At 34.8% G+C, this 12,796-nt stretch overlaps 2 protein-coding genes across 2 annotated transcripts; one reads left to right on the plus strand and one right to left on the minus strand.

Annotated features, from left to right (window-relative positions):
* The first annotated feature begins 893 nt into the window (after positions 1-893).
* Positions 894-1,382, plus strand: LOC133796241 (uncharacterized). The gene has a single exon (XM_062233716.1). The coding sequence runs from the start codon at positions 894-896 to the stop codon at positions 1,380-1,382; it is 489 nt and encodes a 162-aa protein (XP_062089700.1).
* Positions 1,383-9,425: 8,043 nt separating this feature from the next.
* On the minus strand, positions 9,426-12,461 carry LOC133798649 (uncharacterized). Its single transcript, XM_062237071.1, has 4 exons — positions 11,544-12,461; positions 11,395-11,452; positions 10,995-11,214; positions 9,426-10,461 (listed from the first exon to the last, which is right to left on the minus strand). The coding sequence occupies exons 1-4, from the start codon at positions 12,307-12,309 to the stop codon at positions 10,129-10,131; spliced, it is 1,377 nt and encodes a 458-aa protein (XP_062093055.1). The 5' UTR covers positions 12,310-12,461; the 3' UTR covers positions 9,426-10,128.
* Between the last annotated feature and the right edge of the window lie 335 nt (positions 12,462-12,796).

The following is a 12,796-nucleotide window of genomic DNA, read 5'->3' on the forward strand; positions in this document are numbered from 1 at the left end:
CGAGAGGCATTGGCCTAAACTAGCAACGTACTACTATGTTGATCGACTCTAAGGTCGAAAGGTGAAACACGGGGGTTGGGCTAGATCTATGGCTAGTGAGACAGAGCTAAGGGCGAGGCCCTAGGTGACTCTATGGTCACGTAGCTAGGGCATAGGCCCGAGGGTTGGCTTAAAAGCCAACTGAATAGGGCAACGGCCCCAGGTTGATCCAATGATCATGTGATTGGTGATTGAATTTTAATGATATTGGCTATGAATTTATGTTAATGATTATTGTTGAATGGTTATTTTAAAGTTATATACTCTGTTGTTGCACATTCTGTTTTCTTGCTGAGCCTCGGCTCACAGGTGCTTTGTGGTGTAGGTAAGGGAAAAGGAAAGTTGACTAGCCATGAGTTGGAGAGCTTCGGTGGCAGCGTGTACATATGCGGCTGCTTGACCATCACGGTCGAGGTTATCTCAGAGGAACTAGGGTTATAACCCTATTTTGCCGCTTAGGTCGGCTGATGTAACTTTTTGTTATGTATTTATCCTTTTAAACAGTTGTGTTGTAATATTTTGGGATCCCATGTTGTATAACAATTTTGAAATAAAAATCAATGGTTCTTGACCAAAAATTTTAACCCTAACCCTTGTCACTAACCTTAGTTACACGATTTAAGCCAAATGACCTGATTAGTAGGTCTGACACAATTTTAAGTACATAGTGTAACGGTCATGGATTAGGAGGGCATTACATCTACCATCCACTTGGAAATGGTCAAGTCGAAGTGTCAAATCAAGAGATTAAAAACATCTTGGAAAAGACTGTAAATACATCAAGGGATGATTGGTCAAAAAAGCTTGATGATTCACTGTGGGCATATCGTACAGCCTTCAAAACTCCGATCAGTATGTCACCGTATCGATTGGTGTTTTGTAAGGCATGTCATTTACCGGTGGAACTTGAGCACAGAGCTTACTGGGTTGTGAAACGGTCAAACGTTGATCTCTTTATGGCGGGACAAAATAGGCTTTTGGAGTTGAACGAGCTCGATGAATTTCAGAATGAAGCTTATGAGAATGCGAGGATTTATAAAGACAAGTACAAGGCCTTTCATGATAAGCGAATACTTAGGAAAGATTTTCAACCAGGAGACAAAGTGCTGCTATTTAATTCTAGACTTAAGCTATTTCCAGGTAAATTGAAGTCGAGATGGTCAAGACCATACACAGTTGTCGCTTCATTTCCATATGGAGCGGTGCAAATTCATAGCGAGAAAACGGGACACTTTAAGGTGAATGGTCAGAGATTGAAGCATTATTTAAAAGACGCGGTGGAAAAATGCAAGTCTGTGGTGATTATGGAACCACTCTGCATTGGGTGTTCACAGTCTGGCTAAAAGACGTTAAAGGCAGTGCTCTTAGGTGGCATTCCTATGTTTATTGTTAATTTGTAATTTTATGTTTTTTTTAAACAATGTTTTTAGAAATTGTGTTTTAGTGGTTTTTAGTTTTAATCAGGAAAAATTCTTATGTAACTCATAAACCGTAAAAAAAGTTTAAAGTGGAGGAGCATGTAGCGCTACAACGCCACATTCTAAGCGCTATAGCGCTACAAGCAGAGGCTAGGGTCAATTTGCCGAGGATATATCGCTATAATGCTGAAAACAGGCGCTATAGCGCGCTAATTTGTTGAAATTTCCAGAATTGATAGCGCTACAGCGCTATCAAGGCAGCGCTATGACGCTTGTTCCAGATTCAATGGATGGCTAAATGTCCAAGTAGCGCTATAACACTCCCCATGTAGCGCTACAACGCCCTAAGATTTTAGAAATTTAAAAAGGTAAGGGTCTCGAAATTTTTTTCCCCAAACCACATTCTCTTCTTCTCCAATTCCGTTTTCTGTTCTTCCTCTCTACTCAAACCACCCCTACCACCATTTATCCTCCATTAAAGCATCCTCCAAGATATTCCACCATTTTTTCCATCTTTCTTCTTCATCTTTTCTCTTTTCTCATCCCTATTACCCATTAATCTATTCATTTCCATCAAAATCCATTTCCAAATCAAAGTTTTGAACCCTAAAAATCAAAATTTCAAATTTCTTGAAGAAAGTTCAAATTTTCAAGGGGCTTTGGTCATTCAAGCACATGGAAGGCAATTTCAAAGGCTATTAAGTGTTTTCACGCCTTTTCGTTTCAAGATTCTTTTCACATTTTGGGTGGGTACAAACTTTGTTTGTCTTTGGGTATAAATTAGTTTTTCCTGCTGTGATCCGTGGTGTTTGGGTATTTTGTTCTGTGATATTGGATTTGTAGGGTAATTTAGAAGAAGGAAAGTATATACTTTAAGGGGAGGTGCTGGCAAATTTTTTTTGGGATTTGTGGTGTTGAGTGCATAGGTATTATGGCTCCTAAGAGTAAGGATGGGAAGTCTAAGGATAAAGGTAAAGGAAAAGCTTCTGCATCTCAACAAAGGGAGGACACACTGAAGTAGGAGTTTGATGAAACAAGATTTATTGATTATTCGGGTCAAGAACGGTATGAGAGGTTTGTAAGAAAGACTTTGATTCTTGAAAGAGAGGTTGAATTTCAATCTGAACCCTTTGATCATCAAATTTTTGAGTTGGTTAGAGCAAATCTAGCGGCTAGGAAGTGGGAAAAATTTGTTACTAAACGAGCCCAGGCGAACGTATCATTGGTTTATGAGTTTGATGCAAATTTGAAGGCTAAGCACAATGATAAAGTGTTTGTTAGAGGCAAGCGGGTGCCTTTCACTGCTGAATCAATTAATTAGGTGATTAATGTGTCACATATCAAAGAGCAAGATGAGGAATATTCACGATTTTTGGAAGGATACATAGACTATGTTGCTGTGGCTGAGAAGTGTTTTGAGGGAGCTCTGTGGAATCTATCTGGCTCCTTGCCTAAGAGTATTTCTTCATGTCAGTTGAACATAGAGGCAAGGTTATGGGCCTTCTTTGTGTGTGCTCGGTTTATGCCAGTAAGTCATGTGTCTGACATGACTAAGGATAGAGTACTTTTGATGTATGCTCTGATGACATGTATGAATGTCAACATGGGCTTGTGGATTAAAGAGAACATTGAGTACATCGAAAAAGGCCATACCACTGGAGGATTGGGCCATGGGTCTGTGATCACTATGTTATGTTACAAAGCTGGAGTGCCCGAGTTCGTAACAGATATTTATCAGTCATTGCAACAGCCTTTATCTGTTACTTTAATGAAGGATTATCCCGAGCCTGTTCTTTATGTGTCATAGACGAGAAAGAAAGGGAAGCGTCGTGCTGAACCTGAGGTGGAGGAGAATGCAAAACTGTTGTCTCTGGAGGGTAGTCTTGACCCTAGAATGCAGTACGTCCATGATCGGTTGGATTATCTTGTTCAACAAAATCAATACATGGTCCAACATCATCAAATGATGAATCAGTATATGGGACAGCGGTACGAGTAGGAGGTAAACAATGTGACTCGTTTAAATAATTTAATGAGTCGTTGGTCTTTGAATGATGCGGATCATAATTATTTTGCTCCATCACCATCGTATCCACCGTATTCTTCGCTATTTCCACCACCTCCGCCTCCGCCATTTGCTGGATTTCAACAACCACAGCCTCCGCCGTCTCAACCATTTGACGAACCTTCGTCCCAGCCTCCACAACCGCCATACTGACGTGGCAGTTTAGGTAAGTCTCTTTTCTCATTCTTTATGCACTTTAACATTGTGGACAATGTTAGGTTTTAAGTTTGGGGGAGAGATTTATGTTTTCAGTTTGTTTTTTTTTAGTTAGTTTGTATTGAGTTGTGTTTTAGAGTGTAAATTAAGTTGATGATAATTGTCGTTTTTAATATGATTGACTGTAATGTAGTATAATCCAAAGGAAAAGTTGATGTGCTTCTGAAACAATCTGTGTGCTTGGTTAGATTACTTTGTTTTTTTTTTTCACTATGATTTGTTGACATTAGAGATCTATTGCTCATAAATTGCAAATGTTATAGTTGAAGTATTTTATGCATGTCGAATTTGGATTGTGGATTGAAAAAGATTGAAAAAATTATAAAACCTGTTTGCTTACTATTTGAGATGAAATTTGAAACAATGCACATTTAGGAAAGGGTAGGTAACAATTTGGTACCCTGTGTTTTTGCAAAGTATCATTTTGGTACCCTCTGTTTTCAATAATGCTCATATGGTACCCTGTATTTTAAAATCGTACATATTTGGTACCCTAAACTCAAATTTAATTAATAAAATTTTACCAATTTAATCAAACTGCTGTCAATTATGTAAGTTCCAAATTTAAATTTAATTACTTAATTACATATAACTTATGACAGTTTGATCATATTGACAAAATTTTATCTATCAAATCTGAGTCTAGGGTATCAAATATGTATAATTTTAAAAGACAGGGTACCATATGAGCATTATTGAAAATAGAGGGTACCAAAATGATACTTTGCAAAAACATAGGGTACCAAATGAGTAAATTCCCTTTAGGAAAAGGATATAGGCAATTTTTTTTGGACTAGTTGGGCCTTTCAAGCTATCCCTATAAAATTTTATCCTTAGTTAACCCTTTTGAGCCTCATAACTATTTTCTTGTTAACACATTCTTTTGGGCCTAGTTGTGATTTGGATTACCATTTACTCTTTTTGACTCATACCATGAGCATGAAGACTATTATATGAGGGGAGTGATTGTGTAATGGGATGTATGTATCATGTGTTATTCAGAAAATTCCTTGTGATTGAGAAAAGTTAAAGAAAGAAAAGAAAATGAAAGTGTAAAATGATTACACTCCCAAACAGTTATCTATTGAAAAATCAAAGTTTGGGGGAGTGTATTATGAGAAAGAAAAATAAGAACGAGATGGTTTTGCATAGTTTTCTCAATCGTTGTAAAGAAAAAAATAATAATAATAACACGGGATGGGTGGTTTGAAATTGATGGGAAAGTTTGTTAGTTGGAATGCTTGTGGTATGATTAAGCTTAAAATGTGTCTTTATCTACTTGTACCAAAGCCTTCTATTACAACCTTTGGAAAGTCCTATTGATTCTTATTTGTGCATTTGTTTATATTAATGGAGAATAGTAAGTAGTGCAGGCATATAGAAATAACTTGGTTATGTGGTTAATTGGTGAGAATTTGATGTGCATAAAGTGGTTCAACTATTTTATTTGCAAGTTATGAGTAAATGAGCTTTGGTGTTAATAAATTGCAGTAAAATGGTGAAGTATTTTGACTGAAAATCTAGATTAATATTTTAAATAGTATGTTGCTTTCTTGAGAATTATATGTGCATAACAGTCTTGAGTGTTGGAATTGGTTAGTTATGTCAACTTGGTTTGCTTATGTTTGAGTCTAGTTAGATTCTTTACTCGAGGGCGAGTAAAGGATTAGTTTGGGGGAGTTTGATAAATGAGTTTTAGGCTCGTTTATGGTCTAGTTTTTAGGAAGGTTTTCATTAGTTTAGGGCTATTTTTTTGTAGAATTATGCTTGTTTGTTCATGTTTCAGGTTTTTGATGCTAAGATGGCAAAAAGAGTGGAATGAAGTGAAAGTGGAAGAAAATAGAGTTATTTTGGAGAAAATCGAGTCATTTGGGAGCAATAGTTCCAAAAACTGTTTTTGTGGATAGCGTTATAACGCTATCATAGTGGCGCTACAACGCTAGGAAGATGACCTCAAGCCATTTTTTTTCTGTAATTAGCGCTACAACGCTTCAAAACTAGAGCTACAACGCTTGAAGACTCTGAAGATTAATGCCCCAACGCTACATTACTAGTGCTACAGCGCTAGTACATCAATATTTGATGCAATTTGGCAATGTCAATAGCACTACAACGCTCAAAACTAGCGCCACAACGCTCAAAACTAGCGCTACAGTGCTATCGACACGGTTTTGAGATCTGAAGCCACTTTTAGAAGGAAAAAATGATCTTTTCACTTGGGAGCATTGGAAAACTATTTAAGGGACATTAATCTGCGAATTTAAGGAGCACTTTTAGTTTTATAAACCCTAGATTTAGAAAAGACTGTTGTATTTAGATTTCTTTTTCTGGTTTATTAATTTCAAGATTTCTTCTTCTTCTGAATTCTTTTAGGTTATCTTCTATGAACAATTATCTGAATTTTATTGTTATCATGTTCTCTATGAACTAAATCCTTTATCTAGGGATTGATGTAGTCGCTTGAACTTCAATTTAATTTTATTATGATGTTCTATTGATATTTTTCTCTATTCTAATCTATATGATGTTTGCTTAATGCTAGTAAATACTTGTTCACTATTTACTTGACTTAATGGTTTTGATTCAAAATTCAAAAGACGAGAGTTGAATATGCTATCATTATATAGACATAGGTTGCATATTGGGCGAAAGCACTTGTATGACTTGTGTAGTAATTAAGTTTCCATGCTTAATGTCTTCTATATGTTTAAGTTTATCACAGAAATGTAGAAAACCTGCATATAGGCTGAGATCTTATATCTTGAAAAAGAATAGGAATCGATTTATGTTAACCTGCTATTAGAATAGGAAGAAGAGATTTAGAACATATTAGTAAAATTAATAGAATGAAAAGCTGATGAAATTAATTCCTAGGCTTTTTATTATTGATTTTTAATTCATTGATTCATTGTTCTTTTTACAGACATTTTAATTGTGTTCGTAGTTTAGAATTATTCATCTTAATTTTAATCACCAAATAGAATTTGAAAAGCAATTATTGGTAATTAGTTAATAGTCTCTGTGAGACGATCTCTATTCTTACAAAATTTATTACTTGACATGACCACGTATACTTGCGTGCAGATTTCGCAGATCAAGATCTTGTTGGGGTTTAATGCTCTAATTAAAACTCAATTTCTTTGTAATCTCATTTTATTATCAATAAAAGAATAGAAATCAATTTTTGACTTGGTCAATCACTTTGCTCACATGTTTTATTTTCATGATTATTTGTTTAATATAAACTTCTATTAAATCTTGAGCATATAGCTAATTGTATTTATAGTGACGTAATCACATTGGAATATAAATATGATTATATGTTCAAAATAAGTTAGTCCTAAGATTAGTCAGTGCACACGATTTGTACTGATTTGCCAATCTACGATATGATCTACTTCCACATTGTAGTGTTATGTTCTTTCCAGAACATTAGCAATGTAGATAAGATTGGATGTATTTGTTACATCGGACTGGACCGATATTGACAATAGATAGAATAAGTAAACATACCATTATTATCTATTCTAGTCATATCATATGGTTGACCATAGGTCAATTCAATCTCAATTCTGAGTGGTTAGTATTCTAACTGATTGTATTATTTGAGTTCTTTGACTTGTACGTTACCAGTTTACCCTACGGATTAGCCCATACTTACATCTTGAGAACTCGGTAGTATAATTGAGTGGGAGTGTTAATCATAGATATGAACATTTATAGCTTCTAATGAAGTGAAATGATGGTTTACTTTAAGTTTGGTTCAAGGTGCTAAATGATGGAGATCTCATTTCAATAATTAATATTAGTTTACTAAAATATCATTTACAAGGAACTAAGTGTTTTAAGGATAAAATACAATGAGGGGTAAAACAGTATTTTAGTCCCATCTCATTGTAGACCATCTATAGAGGATTGAGTGACAATTATGGTTGTAACAATGGAGAATTAATAACGTGTCTATATTGCTTATAGAGCGTTCTATGAATTCATTAGTGCAATTCTGAGTCTTTAGTGGAGTCAGGAGGAATTAATAAGTTAGTAAATTTATTTGTTAAATTTATGATAACTTATTAGAGCTTGATTTCATAGGCCCATAGTCCCCACTATACCTTGGATAAAATCATCTAGATAGTCTCAATTAATTGATTTAATTATCAATTATAATTATTAAAGTTGACCATGTCAATTTTGGATAGTTTCAGAGAGTTATATAATTTACAGAAGAAAAGAGATTTTTGAGCAGATTTATTAATTAAGATAAATTTGTATCTAAATTAATAAATAATTTTAAATCAATGTTCAAATTATAAATAATTAATTTGATAAAGGATTTAAATAATTATTTAATTAATTAATCAGTAGAAAATAATACAGGTCTTGATTTTAAGGCCAACAGGCTAATAATTAAATGAGAAATTTCACGGATCTAAAGCCCAGGGGAATTTCGACCTAGGGCTGATAATTGCCTATTATTTTATTTATTTTTTAATTAAATAAGTAACCTAATTGAGCCTATAAAATGAATGCTAAGTGAGAGTTGAAAACAGATTACAGAAAGACTATCTGATAGAAAATCAGAAGATCTATTCTTGATGCTCTAGGTTTTAGATTCTTTCTACAACATAAGTCATTTTCTAAGTGAGTTTTTATCTTCTATTCTTCTTCTCTTTGTATTTATCTCATGTGTTGAGAATTGTTCACTCTAGTCTAGGTAATTCTAAGGATACTTTGGAAGGCTGTGAAGAAAATTGAAGAACGGTTCAGTTTCTTGGTGATACCCTGCGACAGAAAGGATACAAGAGTTAGAGAAACTGGAGGAATGACTTAATCATTCCGCTGCACAATAATGTAAGTGTTCTTATCATTATCTCTGTATGAATTCAATTTTAGAAACATGTTCTAGGTTTTCTTATATTATTTTGTTTAATATAAGATCTACATGAAAATAAACAAGATCATGTATAAATTTTCCCAACAGATCTCATGTACAATCTTTCTTAATTTAGAAATTTGTTGTTGTGCGAATTTTACACCATAATAGAGAGTTTCCTTAATTTCTTATCAATTTAGTTTTAGAGTTCTTGATGCACCTCTTCTATTTTTATGTATATTTTTTCCTTTATGTACACTTATATGTTTTTTTCCCTATTTGGGATACAAGTTTTTCTACTTATTTTCTTCTTCAATTAGCTCATTTTAAGTGACAATTTCTTATTTACTCCATTATCATTTTGAGCAAGTGAATATTTCATTTCTATTTAATTCACAAAGATGAACACTAATGTACAATGACCTCTGACTATCATATATTGAGTCCCACTCATCATTATGCCACATTAAAATAGTGATAAACACCCTTTTTCCAACGTTCATCCATAGCACTGCTGCAATTAGCAAAAGGTCTTCATTGGAGAAACATTGAGTACAAATATAAAGAAATCCTTTTGCATAGTATTGGTTAACAAAAATGGGTGGGGCAGGGTCAATATGCTTGGTTTCCAAAATGAAAGTAGGCACATGGAGAGGGAATATATATCTATATATACTATCTATTTTGCTTGACATTCTCAGAAAAGTGATATACACAGACAAATTGTGTTAAAAAAAACATTCTAGAAATCCATAGCAAATCCCAATAGATACAGTATTTGGAGTATAATATCACCCCAAAAACCCAAATGAAGTAAGGAAAAAAAGTTAGAATTTGATTAATAAAACAGAAGATCAATGACGATGATCAATATCAATACAACTCAATGAAAAATTACGAAGCAAGAAAAAAAGAAAAAAGGGAAAGAAAGAAAGAGAAAAGTGGTCCAGAAGTCTTTCTTCTCTCTCTCTTTCTTGCACTATCTCACACAGGCTGTTAAAGGGGAAATCATGCAAATAATGCAAAGTATAATATTCGGTCACATGGAATAATATATTTTATAATATTTATAGAAAAGCAAACTGACAACACCACACACATGCCATTGCCTCCTCCATATGCATATGCACATGCTCTTGTCTTCTCTTCTATAGTACTCACTCTTGGTGGGCCTTCTTTAGTTGCTGTGCACACTAGCACACTATATCAAACTTTTTTCTCTCTTCCTAATAATAATGGAAATCTATTTAGCACTCTCTCATCTACATAATCAATCTATTTTCAAATGTAATTAATTCAAACTCACAATTCACTCACTGCTGTATTAAACTAAAAACCTCACAGCATTCTTCACTACATAATATTATACACAACCACATAAAAAAAACATAGTATTAATATATAGTTAGCCAACTATATATATGCACTTTTGAGCATTTGTTTTTCTTTCTCTCTCTGAGTTATAACTTCCATTGCTTTTGTTTCTTGAGAATTAGTAGTGTTAATTAGGAGAAGCACTATAGGTCATTTGTCTCCGGCAGAACGGGGGCTGCAGCAACAGGGGCCACCGCGAATGGGGCAGCCGGACGGCGGGCCCCTAGTAAGGTGCATGGGAGGTGCCTGTGGCAAGTGATCAAATGGTCATTTGTTAGGCCAGCAGCTTGCATGAATGAGTGAACCACGGTTGGACCAACGAACCTAAATCCCCTCCTGACCATATCTTTGCTTATGGTCTCTGATTTTGATGTCTTCACTGGTATTCTCTGCCCTGACTTGTATTGTGTTGAGATTGGCTTATGATTTACAAAGCCCCATAAGTACTTCTCAAATGACCCAAACTCCCTCTTGATCTGCCATCATTAAATTAAATTTATTATGTTAATTAATGAAAATAAATTAGATATTTTTACTAGAATTGTCAACAACAATATGTTAATTTAGTCATCATAATATGGTCCTACAATTTTATTCATCTTTTTGATCCTCAAAGTGAGAAAACAGGCAAGGTGGAGTCAGGTGTTAAAAATCAGATATAACAAGGTTGGAACTCACTAGGGGCAAAGAAACTTTTCAGCACATGTATATAGTATAGATATAGATGAGAAGAAAAGAATAAATCATGTGATTAACATCATGTTTCCTTTAATTAATGATACTTTATTATAACAATATAATTAATATTTACTTCCCTATTAACTAAAAAGTTGATGAAAAGTGAGGAATAAATGATTGATATAAATATGCGATCGAATAGACAGAAAAGATTGAGAGGACACCCACAAAAAAACAAAGAAAAATAAATACATAAATATATAAAAAAGTTCGGTTGTTTAAATTTTTATTATGACATAAAATAAATAAAAATAATTAGTATTTAGTGTACCTCTAGAATTCGGTTAGAGTTGTCGACAACTCCGCGGACACGGCTAATATCAATGCCATATTCGGAACCAATGGAGGCCATTTGCTTGTCTGTAAAACTGGCTATAATCTCTGCATCAAACCCTGAGAAAGCATTCCTGAATTGTTCACGTTTTTTCAATATTGAAGTCCAGTCAGACCCAACTTGGGCTCCACTTAGAACAACCAGTTCAAACAACATCCTGTTGTATATATAAACAAAACCACAACTAAATTAATAAAGAAGATTAAACTCATTCACTATTACATATAATAAATGGTAGTAACAAACATCAATTTGTTTATGTACAACAATCATATTTTAATTGTAAACTTTTATTATTTTAGAGAAAAAGAAAAAGAAAAAAAAAAGTAAAGCTTACTTGTCATCATGAACAGGGACTCCCCACTCTTCATCATGATAAGCAACGTATATGGGATCTGATGATCAAAGAATTGAAGAGAAACAAATGGTTTAGCACAATGAACCAGTGAAACAAGTCCATACAAAACAGAGTCTTACATTATATACCTGAATTGGCAGTGATAAAACTGCATCTTTTCTCCTCTTCATTGGTCTTGTGGACCGTTAAATCCAAAGGATTTGAATCAATCAAGTTCGGAAAAACTCGTTCAAATTTGGCAGACTTAGATCTTCCATAATGGGCAATCTTCATCTTCCTCTGAGCATGTTGGAGAGCCATCTGTTCTCTTCTCCCGGCGGCAATACTCCCCGGCGACTCGGTGATCAACGACGAAGAGTAACTCAACGAAGCCTCAACCAAAGGAGTGTTAGAACAAGTGAAAACATCACCACCACCGCCGCCGCCGCCGCCGCCATTACTAACGATTTTGAAGCTCTTTGACTTCTTCCTTTCCAAAACCTTAGCCGCGGCCGCTTTGGCCACGCTTCCGGGGATGACAACCTTTTCTGAGCTCGTGTTTAGGTCGTTGCAGCGCTTAATAGCCGGTGGCCTTGGAGACTTTGACTTGGGAGAAATGGGTGGTGTCAACGAGTTATTGTTAGCCACCGGTCTAGGAGTAATATTATTATTATTATTATTATTAGTGGTAATTCTAGGACTAGAAAGAGAAGAGGAAGAAAAATAATTTGGTGATGGAGGTGGTAAGGTCAGAGCTGATGGAGTGGTAGTAGTTGTAATTTTTTTGACTGAGTTACGCCTTTCGAGGGTCGGAACTCGGTTGCAAGTAGGTTGGAGAACTGGGCGGCTATTGAATTTGGGTACGGCGGGTGCCATTGAAACACCAACGGTCACTTTGCACTCAGAGCTACACATGGTGTTGTATTGTATTGTATGTAAGATTAGATGGTTGTTTGGAAATGTATTAATTGAGATACAATGGATCTTTTTTGGGGAGATGAGTGTTCTGGAGGAGAGGAATGTGATGGGAAAAATGTGGGTTGGGTGTGAGTTTTGATTAGGAGGGAAAGAAAGTGAGGACTTGGGTGGTTTTATAGAGGAAAGAGAGTAAGGAAGGTGGGGACGAAAGGGAAAATGACACCAAGGACAAGCTCTTGTGATGGTTGCTTTGCTTTTTTTTATAAACTAAACCACCACAAGGGTGTGACAATGACACACGGTTTCTTATTACTTGGCCATTTGTGGTTTGATTCCTTCCTACTAATTTAAATATTTGTTTATTAGATAGTAATGTCTCACAATAAGTAATAATGTTGATATTTTTATTCAAATGGAGAGAATCAAGGTGGGATTAAAAGTATGGATTCTCTTGGTTAAAAGTAAAACAATTGTACCGCTAAAA

Source organism: Humulus lupulus, chromosome 8, assembly GCF_963169125.1.
Source record: "Humulus lupulus chromosome 8, drHumLupu1.1, whole genome shotgun sequence".
In the NCBI taxonomy this organism is placed as follows: Eukaryota; Viridiplantae; Streptophyta; class Magnoliopsida; order Rosales; family Cannabaceae; genus Humulus; species Humulus lupulus.

Coding starts and splice junctions, on each gene's coding strand:
- LOC133798649 (XM_062237071.1), bottom strand. CDS start 12,309: ATGTGTAGCTCTGAGTGCAAAGTGACCGTTGGTGTTTCAATGGCACCC. Junction 11,453..11,543: donor TTTTATCACTGCCAATTCAG/GTATATAATGTA, acceptor TTTGATCATCAG/ATCCCATATACGTTGCTTAT. Junction 11,215..11,394: donor GTCCCTGTTCATGATGACAA/GTAAGCTTTACT, acceptor TATATACAACAG/GATGTTGTTTGAACTGGTTG.
- LOC133796241 (XM_062233716.1), top strand. CDS start 894: ATGTCACCGTATCGATTGGTGTTTTGTAAGGCATGTCATTTACCGGTG.